Source organism: Carettochelys insculpta, chromosome 1 (genome assembly GCF_033958435.1).
Source record: "Carettochelys insculpta isolate YL-2023 chromosome 1, ASM3395843v1, whole genome shotgun sequence".
Taxonomy (NCBI): Eukaryota; Metazoa; Chordata; order Testudines; family Carettochelyidae; genus Carettochelys; species Carettochelys insculpta.
This window is the reverse complement of record NC_134137.1, coordinates 127,730,685-127,745,503: the sequence shown is the minus strand read 5'-3', so window position 1 is coordinate 127,745,503 and position 14,819 is coordinate 127,730,685. Positions and strand designations below refer to the sequence as shown.

The 14,819-nt window shown below is 39.9% G+C and overlaps 1 protein-coding gene across 5 annotated transcripts in view; it reads right to left on the bottom strand.

Moving 5' to 3' along the window:
- Positions 1-14,819, bottom strand: part of RNF149 (ring finger protein 149) — a 35,750-nt gene that overhangs the window by 13,873 nt on the left and 7,058 nt on the right. For all 5 annotated transcript variants that reach the window (XM_074991489.1, XM_074991500.1, XM_074991517.1 and 2 more), the window contains exons 2-6: positions 14,111-14,361; positions 9,980-10,048; positions 6,956-7,038; positions 5,674-5,770; positions 4,096-4,291 (exon numbers count right to left, since the gene is read on the bottom strand). In XM_074991489.1, the coding sequence (XP_074847590.1) occupies positions 4,096-4,291; positions 5,674-5,770; positions 6,956-7,038; positions 9,980-10,048; positions 14,111-14,361 (696 nt within the window). The remainder of the gene's footprint in view (positions 1-4,095; positions 4,292-5,673; positions 5,771-6,955; positions 7,039-9,979; positions 10,049-14,110; positions 14,362-14,819) is intronic.

Here is a 14,819-nt window from a genome sequence, read left to right as displayed (position 1 = left end):
AAATGTGTTGCACAATTTGCTTATCTTCTGCCGACATATCTTAGCAATTTAGACACGGCCTTACATAGCAGCCTTGCCGATTTTTCTAACGGGAACCTACTTAAGGCAAGCTGAAGACCCTGCCGTGAGAAAGAAGAAAGAACAGAAATTTAAGTGTATTAGTGCTTAAAGATGCACTGTTTAATACAACTGGAAATAGTCTGAGCACATCTACTATGACCCACATGATTATTAAAAACACAAAAACTTCCTAAGATGTTTAATTCCATGTAAATTATATGCAAGACCTCTTCTGACATTGAAAAGATAATGGAAACTCCCCTTTTATTAGTGCTGGGGATGGGCAAGAGAATGAATTTCATATGCCAGACAATTGATTTACCAGACACTATTTTTGGTAAAAAAGTGGAGATCAGATTTAAGGACCACATTCTCTGAAAAATTTTAAGTGACAAGTCAGCTATCAGGGCGCACAATGCACTCACCCTTCTGGCTGGTAACAATAATGAAGCTTGCTTTAATAAAAAACACTCCGTCAAGAGGTTCAAGGATGATGTGATTAAGTAACCATTTCATAAGTCTTTTAATGGAATCACGTTCAACCAGCAACTTTAGCTTGTATCTCTCTAGTCCAGCTCTCTCATCTGACATCATCTGTAATCTGCCATCAGTTTAGTTAGCCAGACAACCTCTTTTCACGAGTTTGGCCAAGTTTCCTGGGGTTCCATAAAGTTTGTTTACAAGCCACCAGTCCTGGGTCTCAAGTGTTCTGTGCTCTTATTTAGGTGTAGTTTACCCAGAATGTCTTTTAAGAGCCCAGTAAGCAGCGGAAGTGTTGGTAATGCTGGTAGACAATACTGACCTCCCATGGTCCTTCAAATCCTTGTTTGGCACTGGTAAGGTCTCAAGGTTGCCAGACTAGAGAGGTTCAGTCTACACTGACCAAAACATATGCTAAAATATGTTGAACCAGCTGAACTTTTAAAGAAGTCAGACAACTGAGATTTAAGTACAGTAAATATTCCAGAATATTGGGTATGGACACTGCCACTGGGCAAATCAGATGACTTTTCCCCTCACACAAACAAATCTAGTCCATTTTAAATAGTAACATTTAATACATAGTTTTCTAAAATTAAAATGTATACTCTGTACCAATGAAGAACATGACTGCTAAATACTAGTCACAGTCTGATGGCCCAGACTGTCAAATTAAGCAGACAAAGATCCTACGAAAAAAATAACTGCTTTCCTGCTCTGACAAGAGCTGGAGATCCAGGAAGAGACATGTACAATCTGAGAGCTGAAGCAGACCCGTGTCCCCTTTGTCATCTCAGCTCAGCTAAGGAAATGACTATCATTTTAGCCCTGTCCTGACAAACACATTTTCACCACTTTCTGAATCACTGGGATAGAAGGGAAACTATAAAGATACCACTTTCCCCAGTGCAGAAGGCAGACCCTCAGTCAATGTCCAATGTACTTTCCCCCCTCTAAAAGTGAAGGATACTTTGTTAACTCCTACACTAAACAGCTGGGTTGTCCCCAATGAGAAAAAGACGTCGTCTTCAGCTACCCGATAATACAGGGATTACTTGTGAATCGGAGAACTGTCTCTGTTGAGACTAACACAATGCTGTCCTCTGCTTAATGAAGGGTTAAGGGCCAGATTTCATGGGGGAGGGGGAAAAAAAAGCACCACTTTGGCACATAACTGGAAAGAATGAAGTTCCCCTTGTCTATTCATGCAATACATAACTGCTGCATTATCAGATGCTAACTGAACAACTTTCTCTTTCATATGAAGGAAGAAAAGAAGGAATGAGAGCCAAATGAATGCTCTTAATTCCAACATGCTAGTTTTCTTCTCCAAAAACGGAGCTACTCCAGATTCTAATCCAATCTAAACGTGCTCCCTATCCACTTTAGCATCTGATGCATCCGATCCTAACAGATTGTGTCCTATTCAATCCCACTTCACATCTTTTCATCCACCACCAGTGAATAAAAGACATCCTACAACAAAGCACACTTAACTATCTGAAGACTCTCCCTACTGGATGCGTAGACTTGAGATGTCCAAATGCTGCAACAGTCTTATTCGGACATGAAAAGGGAGTTACATAGACGACAGATGCCATCAAGCCCCTTACACTGGGGACACAGTCACTTTCTCAGATTTGCAAATTTAAATTTGCAAAGCCATTTACTCTGTTTTAGAAACCTGTACTCTGAACAAAATGCTTTCAATTCTACTGAGTCCAGTACAGAGCCTGTTAAAGGAGTTCTGAGGTGGAGAGACATTCCATTTAATGCTTGGCTGCAAAAAACACTGGACTTCAACGAAAAACCAGGAACCAACATGGGTTTCAAATTCAGAACTGCAGAGACTATGACTGAATCTGATTGATCTGATGCCTCGGAGCAGACACCGCTAACAGCAGCTATCTTCAGAAGCGATTCACTGAATACCAAAATAACTTTCAGTCTCAAACAGTCAGCCCTTTTCTACCAACGGTACCTTCAAAGCCTTAGTTTTAGCTAAAGGATTAGAAACTGGAAAGGACAAAGATCCTGACAATTGGGAATACTACTGCTTTTCCACTGTCTTTACCAGACCAACTGTTCCAGAGAAGAAAGGTCCTGTCAGTGGTGAACTAGCATATTTAAAATTGCAACTGTTACAAAAGTACAACACAGGCTAACCAACCATTGGAACCCCTTCTGAGACATTATTCACTGTGCTAAATTTTACAGACTTAAAAGGGTAGGATCCCTGCCAAATTATTCACTCTGCTCTAGGAATCATAACCCAGGTAAGACCACAGCTGTTTGGGGGGGGGGGGGGGGGGGGGGGGGGAATAGAAGTGGAAAAAAATGGATAGCTCAGCGGTTTAAGCATTAGCTTGCTAAACCCAGGGTTGAGAGTTCAATCCTTGAGAAGGCCATTTACGGGCCTGGAGCAAATAGATTTTTAAAAAAACGAAAAAAAAACAAAACACACAAATATGTCAGGGATGGTGCTTGGTCCTGCTGAGAGGGCAAGGGACTGGACATTGATTTCTGAAGGTCCCTTCCAGCTCTATGAGATAATAATATGGAGATATACTTAATTGCTGGCACACATCCAAAAAGTGGTCATTTTCTTAATCTTACATGGACTACCAATAGCTTTGAAGTACCCCCAAAAACCTACATTAATTCCTTCTCCTTTAATGCAGTCTTTCAAATTTATACCAATGTAGTGCCACTCTGAAACCACAGGTTTCAGATACATAAGAAATAAAAACAGAATCTCTACATTTTCCTCAAACACCAAAATCATATCCAAAGACCAACAAAAAGAACAATCCTCCCATCACGAATTGCTTATTAGATCATCCCTTGATGAATCCCAGTTTTCCCAAAGGCTGGCATGATGTCAGGCTGCCATCTTGACAAAGTCTAGAAGGAAAAAACTGTTCCAGCTTAAGATTCCCAGTCTGAGTTAGCAGAAAATGGTACTACCCACTAGATTCATCACCTGACACATCAGAGTATTGAGAATTTTGATGTAAACTTTTCATTTTAAAGTTCCAATTCATGAAGTTAAACGATTCTCTCACTGATTAATGAAAACCTAGTTTTATGGTATGTGTGAATGAATATCAACAAAGCGGGGTAGATGCTGGGAAAGCTGTGTTGATCTGTGTATGGGATAAATGGCGACAGCTGGGTCACGTAATTCACATCAATACAGCCTCCGTCAAAACTGCATACAAAATTAGCCATAAATTAGCATTAGATAGGTGAATGGTTGAGGGGTAATGATATTACAATGGTCTAAGACTCATGGAATGGCACAGATACAAGTCTCACTAACTGAAAGCCAAAACTGCCTGTCACATGGTTGTAAACTATAAAGGGAAGTGGCTGATGAACTTAAATATTGGATGTTAAGCCACAAATCCCACTGGTGATATTCTGAATAAAAGAAGGGCTTCAACCATGCTTGTGATTGACTCCATAGCTTTATACTGTCACTCTACAGACTGGAATGCCTATCTTGAAATATTATAGATTACACACCGATTTGAAACATTACATTGTACTCACCAAGTAATGCTGTGGTTTCACCTGCATCCTCTTTTAAACTGTTACATTGTAACACAGATTCATTAGTTGTAGAGGCTGACAAATCACTTATTTCATTTCTGTCATCTTCTGGTAAAGCAATACTCAAGCTTCCTACCGATACACTGCCACTTATTGATTCAGGTATTGGAAGTTCAAGCGCATCTTCAGTGTCACCCTTCAGAAGTAGGCCAAAATATTCAGTAAGTAATTATTTAGACATGATAAGAAGTGTTTAATGAAGCTGCAAAAGGAAGTTACTTTGATTAACCTTTAAATATTGAATTTCTCTGACATTTGTCATAGCATAAGAGTTGATTTCTCTGCTATATATTTGAGAGCGTTTATGTTCGAGACCTGCTTCTCAACAGTAACAGCTAGCAACCACCAAATTTGGTATGCGACTTCCTTTTATCATAACTTAAAGCAAGGCAGGGCTTTGGTTGTGGTGTCAGGAAACTGGGATATGGCTGGAATGGGATTGCTTCCCATAACACCATACAGAAAAGAGAATCACCAAGTGAAAGAGGCTGGCTGTGGGTGTGCCCTATACCTCTGACTGCCTCAAACCCGAGCCTCCTACCCCAAGGCACTCTTGAGGGAAGATTGATGGCTAAAGCCCCCTGCAAATTCATACAGTAACAGCCAGCAATGTTTCTCCTTATCAGGGAGCAAGGGGAAGTGCACTGTTCACTGCATTCCTCACTCTGGCTGGAAAGCACAGGGGGCAAACAAACCTAGACCTGCCCCATTTGGGGGGAACACACACACCTCCTCTGGCCTTACCCAAGGCAGCAACCATGGACGGGCGTTTCTCACCTGGAACCAAGTTGTTGCAGTAAGAGAGAGCTGAGACAATCCTCTCCCCATCTGGGAAGCCTGTACACTAAACGCCTCATCCCCAGCCCCACTCCAGACCAGTTATTTAAAGGCAGCATGTAGATTTTCATTTTTAAAAAGAACCCCCCGCCAACTCTGAGTTAAGGACCAGAACAGGTAAATTACTGCACAAATCTTGATCATAAGAATGTAGAACAGGTTTGCTAGACCAAATCTATCAGTTAATGTGCTACAGTACCAAGCCCAAAAATCTCTTGGCCAATGGTTCCTGGACCAGGGGATAAGAGCATATATCAGTGTCTTTGCAGAAATCCTATGGAAAGGGGAAGGTACCATTCTGTCAAAACCTGGTTTATATGATTGTCTACCATCACACAAGAACTCTGTTGCAGAGGCAAAGAAATAATCCATTTCCACAGGATGACATATGCAAGCCCTAAAATAAACACATTTCCTACTTTTGAAAAGTACTAAGGGTAAGTCAGTTCTCATTTTGTTAAGTGTAATATTAAGTATTAGTGTATAATAGAATACATCACACATTTTTCTTTGGGTTCTTGTACCCCAGTAATGCCCCTGGTACCTATGCAGGAGATAATCTGGAGAACATGAGCTTCATCAAGAACAACTGCTCTGAATTAGTAACAGGCTTATGTACAATCTTGCCTCTTGTTTCTAATGTCTGTATCATAGTTTTAACTAGATAAATATGTAACTTACCCAATATCCCAGAGCTTTGATGACATCTAGTTTACACATTGGACAAGTTCTGTGGTCCAAAAGCCAGGGGTCAATGCATGTTCTATGAAAGATGTGTCTGAAGAAAAACAAAGCACACTTGGTTTTAATATTTTTAAAACATGGATGTGCTAAAAATTAAATAGGCTTTCTGAAACAATAAATCCATCAAGAGATTATGTACATTCAAAGGTGAACCTTTTAAATCTTAGTAGTTATTCAATATATTAAACTGTCTGCCGGAGTTTGAAGGTAATGGACAAGTAGAGTGATAGAATATTTATTAGCATAGTTCTTTAAAGAATCTGTTCATATCCCCAAACGATTAAAAAAGAGGAAGTAGGGTCATATTTAAAGGTTAAGGTTTAAAAAAAAGTACTAGACAGACATTACACAATATATAACCACTTGAAGTATCTGGCAATACAAGCTGCAACTTCTAAAGCCATCACTCTCTGGTCCAGCAGGACCCAGGATGTTCCTGGACCAGAGCACCCAGCATCCCCCAGCAACTGTGCAGGGACAGCCCGGGGGGGTGGGGGAGGAGGAGGAGATGACGACAGGTGGTACTAGCCTCCCATGGTCTAGCAAAATCCCTCATTTGGGACAACTTGGGTCCTAAGGGTGCTCCCAGATCAGGGAGGTCCAACTTGTATATAGAAAAATCTACATACAAAAACTTGAGATCTGGTCTTTAACTATCCTTACAAAAGAAAGACACTTTACCAATCAAGAGCTAATATTTGCTCTGTCATATAACCAAGATATATATCTTATTACACAGGCATTTTTAGAGAAATGACCATTTTAGGACCAATCAAAACATTAATATGGAGAATAAATATTTTATATTCAAAACACAGTAATACTAAAAACACATGCAAATTAGTTTACAAGTGTCACTGAGAATTTTTCCAAGTTATTGTCTTATAGTTTTCTTTATATTTTTTCCTTTAACTGAAAAAATGTTTCTCACTCCAAAAACAGTGTCCAACAGAATGAGTAATAGTAACATATACACTTAATACAGAAATGTAATAGTTAACAAGTTTAACACTTGGACTATCATACTTGTGGAGTTCAGCCTTTCATCTCCTCAGGCCCTTCCATGTGTTTTTGGCCAAACAGATGGCACAACTTAAGTGCATTGTAGAGATGTATAACCCTAATGCTCCAGAAATGGCTGAGACTTCTAGAAGAAAATTTTAAAACAGGGCTCCTGGAAAGCATGATAATAGATTTTAAAAGGCAATAAAAAACTTACTTGCATGGCAGAATTCGGACAATATCTTTTGGCTTATAGTTTTCAATGCATACAGCACAATTTTCTGCATCAACATCTAAACCCTGAAGGACACACATTTAAATGCACAAGTTAGAGCATGAGTCATACAGTACAATCATTTGAACAGAATGGTTTAAAAATGTCAAACATCTCTAGCTAAAAAGTGGCTTGCAGAATCCAGACTTCAGTCACTGTGACTATAGGTCAATCCAAGTACTTTTTGGGTGTCTAACTTCTCTGAATGCTAGTATTTGAATAGGTTGCATACATTTTAGTAAGTAAGCTAAAAATACAAATACCAACAATCTCCAGATGTATAAGCTTCCCCTTAAGTATGAAAAATATAACAGAAAAAACTCAGGTCACAAGAGCTAATAAAAGCTGCCTTATCCTGATTCTTCAACCTTCTCCCATAGTTCTGCAGGAAACAGGCTTGCACGAGAAATCTGAGGAGGACTGGGCTGAATCCATCCACCCACCCATTCTGTTCAGCACTGAAGATGCCACTTAGCCACAGCTGTATGCTGACTGGGCTGTAGGTTTTAGAAGCACTGAACTGTAGTCAGAGTACATTATGCAATTACTCTTGCAATTTACACATCTTGGGAGAGTTCTCCATGTATTGGGACATGTCTTAATTCTTTCACAGTTATCATTGCAACATACACTAAACAAAAACTTAAGTATGAATACATTTTGTATACCATGTAATCAATTTTAACTAGGTTATATACAAGAACAAATATATGAAGGATATCAGAATAGCAGGGTCCTAGCATAAAAAGACAATGCAAGTCTTATGGTTTGCAGGTTACTCAAGTATGGGTGTCCATTACTGAAAACGCTTACTAACGCACATAAGATTGGAGATTAGGCCAGGACTTCTATTCCCTGTATGTAACAGTCATTTTAAATAAACTGTTACATGTAATATTTCTATATTAGCTGTTAGTCTGTACATTTAACATTAACTTGGTAAGAACATTTACTGCTGCAGATAGTTTTCACCAAATGCAGGGGAAGATGCCAACCACGGTACGTGTGGCACATAATCAAATCCATTTTATAATAATCCCCCCAGACTCCGAAAAGATGCAAACAGTAAAAATGCTTAAATCTAACCTATATTTAAAGTGCACCTACATTTTGTGTTAAAGTAGTAGTACAGCAACATTCAAAGCCCTACACTATTTGTTACAATAAAGGACAGAAGGGAAACTGTTGTGATTATGACTGAATCAAAGGGAAAACAAAATATACATCTGCCCATACAGAAAGACACTGCCGCTACATAAAACTTATTTCACAGAAATACACCTGCTCCAGTAAGGTAAATGTAGCCCATTGTAGGGTGCAAGACGACATTGTAACGGTCGAGAGTGCAGTCCCACCCCTCTGTGAATCCTCAGGAGAATCTAAACAGACCAGTCTGTGCAAGGTGAACAACTGCAAAATAACGGCCATGGGAACTACTGCAGAACAAGGGGCGCTTGCCAAGACTTCAAGGCTACGCTGGCAGTAGGTCACAAAAGATAGTAATAAGAAATGCATAGGCAATTTTAGGCAATCTTATGTTAATGAGTTCAGCTTTATGAGCTAGTGTTAGGAGGCCTGTTACAGAGCCTCTCCCCGAGCGAAGTTCCGACGCGTTGGGTTTTCCCCCCCACTGGTGACTGCGGCATCTCCAGGGCTCCCATTGCAGGTGTCACGCGCTTTCAATAAACCAAATATAGCACTCGCCTTCTGGGTGCAGCCTTGCTTCTGGGGAACCCAAGCCTGGTTGGTTACACCCATCTTCCCGGTCTGCACCTCAAAAAACCAGGACTCTCTGGCCCAGCAACATCTATGGCCCGCTCATGTTCCTGGGCCAGAAAGCTCCATGGCTGGAGCCTACTGTCAAGGGGGTTGGCATCCCATCCAGCGGTCCAGAGTCCACAGGGCCATGGCAGAGTCACAGGATCTCCCTGGTCCAGCAAACTCCCTCGTTTGGTACCAGTAAGGTTTTTGTGAGGTTGCTGAACCAGGGAAGTCCAACCCCTAGTCTCACCAAGTAAACCATTTGGGACAAAAAGTCCCAAACTTGCCATGCCATTTCAAGTGACGATACATCAAGCTTTGTTAGCGTATACACATTTTAAATAAGCTTCCTCTTCATCCCTGAAGGACTAGAAATACGTAAAAAGCTCTGGGAATGAAACACGTTAAGATATTTGACAACTGTATTTCTTCCTATTTTAAAATCCTAAGAAAATAAAGCATCACTACTAACCAATTTGTAATATATGGACTTGTATAATCAAGAGATCATAGGAAATATTGCACAATTCAACTCTAATGTTGATATTTGGTACTAACCAAGATCCTATGTTGGTAAATAAACTTGTTAGATGTCAAAATACTGGCATTCACATTTTCAATACAGTCTCTTTCATAAAGATACTATTTCATCTAGGCTATGTCTACATTTGCCCCCAGCTTCAAAGGGGGCATGTTAATCAGGGTGACGGGAGATTACTAATGAAGCGCTGCGCTGAATATGCAGCACTCCATCAGGCTAGTTCTCCCCTGTGGCAACTTCGAAGTGCTGGCATGGCACGCAGCCGCAGGCACTTCTAAGTTGTTGTGGGGGAGAATTAGCCTAACGAAGTGCTGCATATTCAGCGCAGCGCTTCATTAGTAATCTCCCATCAGTTTGATTACCCGAAGGGGGCAAGTGCAGACCTAGCCCATGAGTAACTGAAAGATATAAAATCCCCTCTAATTCGGACTTTCGAATTAGTTTTCAACTTGCTATTACTCTAAGTTATAAATCTGCCTTTGCTTTATAGACAGTAACAAGGATTTAATTTTTCAACTTGTTTTCTAAACAGAACAGGTTAATAACAAAGGAGATAAGACAGTCATGCGTTCCGATAGTCCAAAAAGAATTTTATCTTTAATACCCGAAATAAAATGAAGTTTGCAAAGAATATTTTGACCAATCAAAACAAGTTACTAAGTTACCTTATCTCCAGGTTTCACCGTATGCAATTGAAGCTGGTTGATCACTTTCTTGGTTTCTTTTCTGTGGCCCTTAAGGTGGTACAAGAATGTTTAAAAAGAAGGTTAACCAAAGTGAATAAAGAGAGGTAGCAGTTTTATTCTGTAGCTTCCCAAAAATATCCACACACCATGGATTCTTATTTCTGTCCTGAACGAGAAGTGGGTCTTACCCCCGAAAGCTCATTACCTAATACATTTATTAGTTTTTAAAGGTTTATAGATCTGCTTGTTATTTGCAACTTTAAGTGAAAGTGTACCAATTCAAAGAAAAACTTTAGATACTGGGGGATAGTTTACTAAGCCTTCAGAATACATTCAGGAAATTCCCACCTATTGGCATGATACTAAGTTAATGATGCCTTCTGCCCATCAAGGTACATTAAGGAGCGAGTTTCCCATTTTATGGGAAACTAAAGCAAATACAGGACCATCTATTGCTAGAACAGTAGTGAAATGCAAAAGAATTGGGGGTGGGGTGAGGGAACAATCAATTCTCTATTTCATAAGAAACCAGTATAAAGAGAAAAGATAAAGCGTAACAGGACCATAGTTAATACAAGAGCAAACATATGGGCTGTGTCTGCACGGGCACAAATCTTTGAAATAGCAATATTTCAAAGATTACTAATGAGGCGCTGAATTGAATATTCAGCGCATCATTAGCATTAGGATGCTTCCGGTTCAGCACGGCTACATGGGGGTCCTTTTTGAAAGGCCCTGCCCCTTTCGAAATCCCCTTATACCGATCAGTGGCTATTTCAAAGATTTGCGCCCGTGTAGACACACCCATGGTGAATACTAGACAGTCAAAAGGAATCTAAGGACACAGCTTGATATCTGCAACATACTGATCATCTATCTCTTATCTTACCAAGAGATCTGACAGACAGGGAACAGAAAAGGTCATTTAACCTGAGGAGGTTTTAAGCCATATCAAATGCAAAAATCTCTACATTTAAGATGCATCATACCCCATGAAAAATTACAACCACATGTAAAACAGGAAGGCAAGGGGAGGAAGAAGCAGTCACTCCTGGAACAGCCACTCTTGATATAAAAAACAGGATTAAAAATAGAGACTTTCCTAGATGAAGCAAAAATGCTGTTCTGCTCAGTCTGGGTCTCAGGTTCTCTTTTCCGCTGCAAATGCATTTATATGACCCTTATTGTAACACAAAACAGCTAAGGAAAAATACTTCAGTTTAAGGGGACACTGTATAAACAGTGATTAAAGTTAAAAAACTTTAGTGTTCTCAATCCTGCATTTGGACCCACGTAGGTCAATTGTTGGCAAACTGCAGCCAATGTTTGCTGTAAGCTGAGCACTTGGGCACTCACACCTGAGAGATTCAAGAGCCACCCAGCTGATAGCATGTATTTCTACTGGTGGTGCACATCTGCATGTCTTGGTGCATATAACAAAAATGATTTTGCCCATGGCTAGAAAACATTAGAGAGAACATTGCCTGCAGCCCAGCGGGACTTCATGTTTACTGTTGACATTACCAGATTCTGGTTTTCATCCACTTAAGCTTTTTTTCCTACTAGTGTTATAAGTGTGACACACACATACAAGGGCACATGACTCAAAGGGTATGCTGATTGCACACAACACAATGAGAGCCACGCACTTCCTCTGCAGCCAGTCAGTGCTCCTGGCTAATTATATTACACAAGTGCAGTGAGCAAGACTGCCCTGTCCCAGGAGACTACCTTGGTTACAAAAAAATCTTGCAACCCACAGAGATGGAGGGCCACTCATGTGCCCCACTCACTAGCAGGGGTTGCTCCTCACTGGTGTAGGTGAATGAAGGTACATACTCAGAACCCAAATGCAGCATGAGGACATAAGATATCTACACCACTTATGTTCAATGTTTTAAGGGGGAATTTAAAAAAAAAAACAAAAAACAAAAAAAACCCCAAACCACTATTTATACAAATTTATTATTTGCAAGATATTAGTCAATCTAACTTTTTAATACACTTTTTCTACTTTTTAGGCTTTTCCTCAAAATAGTATACTTGCTTCCAACTGCAAAAGCCCAGGGTGTGTTTGTTTTTTGTTGTTTATTTTTAAACTCTACCCATCAATTTAGCGATTCCAAGACACTTTTTTAAATGCCTTCTACTCAGTTTCAGAGCATTATCCTGTAACGCTTAAAGAAGCGGTTCTACTTGAGCGAATAGGACTACCTGCATGACTGAATACAATGCTGTAAGTAAAGCATGCCTAAGAATGTCATCCTACAAATCATTATCTTGAAGCCCCTCATTTCATGTTTATTATTATACTTAATCTGTTTTATAAAGCCAGAGTATATGATTTGTCAGCTATTAATTTGCATAGATATGAAAGTATTTCCCCAGCACCACCCAATTTATTTTGGACTCCAAATACAAAGTCCAGGAAACATTCTTGTTTGTAATACCTAATACTTACACAAGGCTTCATTTTCAACACACTTTAAAGCTCTGGTTCTTATAACATCTCCATGGCCGTGTCTACACTAGCCCCAAACTTCAAAATGGCCATGCAAATGGCCATTTCGAAGTTTACTAATGAAGCGCTGAAATACATATTCAGTGCCTCATTAGCATGCAGGCGGCCGCAGCGCTTCAAAATTGACGCAGCTCACCGCCGCGCGGCTCGTTTAGACGGGGCTCCTTTTCAAAAGGTCCCCACCTACTTCCAAGTCCCCTTATTCCTATGAGCAAACGGGAATAAGGGGACTTGGAAGTAGGCAGGGTCCTTTTGAAAAGGAGCCCCATGTGGATGAGCCGCGTGGCACTGCGGCCGCCCGCATGCTAATGAGGTGCTGAATATGTATTTCAGCACTTCATTAGTAAACTTCGAAATGGCCATTTACATGGCCATTTTGAAGTTTTTGGCTAGTGTAGACATAGCCCATGAGTTGTATTAATTTTACTAACTGGGAAGCAAGTTAATGATTGATTGCCTCCCCATGTAAGACAGTAACAAAGGCACATTTTGAACTGGGTAGCTCTCAATGTCACCTTCCTGTGTAATCCACTAGACTGGTGGTTCACTTTTAAAAAGTGTGCAGCTCTCAAAATAGCTCAAGTTGTACAAGATTGTGGGTTATGTGGGACTTGTTCAGAAGAGTGGATTCCTCTCTTGTGCCCTGTGTTGGTTTCCCCTCAATTTGTGGGTCTTAGAGTAAGAAAACTGAAATACTAAGGGAGCTGTTGATCTATTTTCACCCCAGTAATCCACTCCAGAAGCTTCAAACAGCACCTACTTAAAAAAGCAAAGTTGACTATGCAGTCCCTTTTGGCTCATCCTGGGGCCACACCTCCCTTAGTTTGGGCCAGTAAGCACAGAGGAAGTGCTCTTGAAAAGCAGAGGAAGCAGCTACAGCTGCAACTGATAGAAAGTGATCTGTTCCTCTCCCTCTTCCTCCCCCTAGCTCTGAGTCCTAGTGGCACAGATAATTTGCTCCAACACACTGGTCACCCCCTACCCCCTGCAGTACACTTGCAGGTTGTGGCCAAACTGCAGTAACACTGCCTGCTTCAAGATCAGCTTTTGTAAAGCTTTACAATGCATTTAAGTTTATAATATATTACTGAATTAATGCTCTTAAATTAATGGCTGGCTCATCAGCTCTCTCCATTAAACTTTACTCAGAGTGCTCTAACAGAAGATGCGAAAAGGAGGAGACAGCAATTTCCCAAGTTAGCTTTAGCTAAGAGGAAGAAAATTGATACATCTCAACCAGGAAGAACTAAGCAAATATTTCTCTTTCAAGTTTTACTGAAATTGTTGCTCATGTCTAAATTAAGCATTCAAATCGGTTAGGAGGCAGATTTCAGATAAAAATCCAGTTATTAAAGCTATACTGACATCTCAAGTCTATTTATGTGCTGCTTATAAGTATTAAAAACATTCACTCTAAGCAGTATCCACGGACTGTCACAGACAAGAAAATATGTTGCTAAACAATATTTCAATAAAGTTAGTGTCAGGTCCAGACAGAGAATTTTAGAGGAAACACATAGAAGAGAAAAAACAAAAGTTTTTAAAAATTGCATAAGGTTACATTTAAAATTATCACCATTGTCAATTACCTGGCTTCCAAATTGTGGCCCTGTATACAGAAAACGCTGTATATAATAAAATATGAGCCATGCTAGAGATATAATCATCATGGTGATAAAAGCAATGGCTACAAACACAACTGACTGTCCACTGATATATTCTTGTACATGTCTCGTGCCAACACCAATAGTCATTTTTACTGGAATCCCTCTGCGTACTGGCTCCAAAATTTCTATCCCTTTTGGATAGCCAACCATAATTACCACTGTATTGCCTGTTCCTGTTGGGGGAAAAACAAACAAATTAACAGAATGCACACGTACTCCAGTTTATTATCTTGAATGCAATTCAATCCTTTGAAGTTAAAAACCAAAACGATGTACAAATTAATGGAAAATGCTTAAAACTCTGGAAAAGCAGGATTACTTGAGGCCCTGTATGCTCCATTCCATGGTGACAATGGAATGCTGATTTTAAGATTAATTTAGCAAACAAAGATCAATATGAGTTTACTAAGCTTTGAAGTTTCTATAACACACATTCAAAAGCATCCATTTGTTAGTTCATAAGTCTTTATTAGCAGTTTGGGAAAAAAAAAAGAGAGCTTGAACATATTGCCAAATGTAACAGACATCAGCTTCACCTTAGATCCCAAGCATTACTCTGGGATATGACAAAACACTATTTAAAAATACCTGAAATGCCTATCTGTCAGAGCATGCCTTCACAATACTTAGG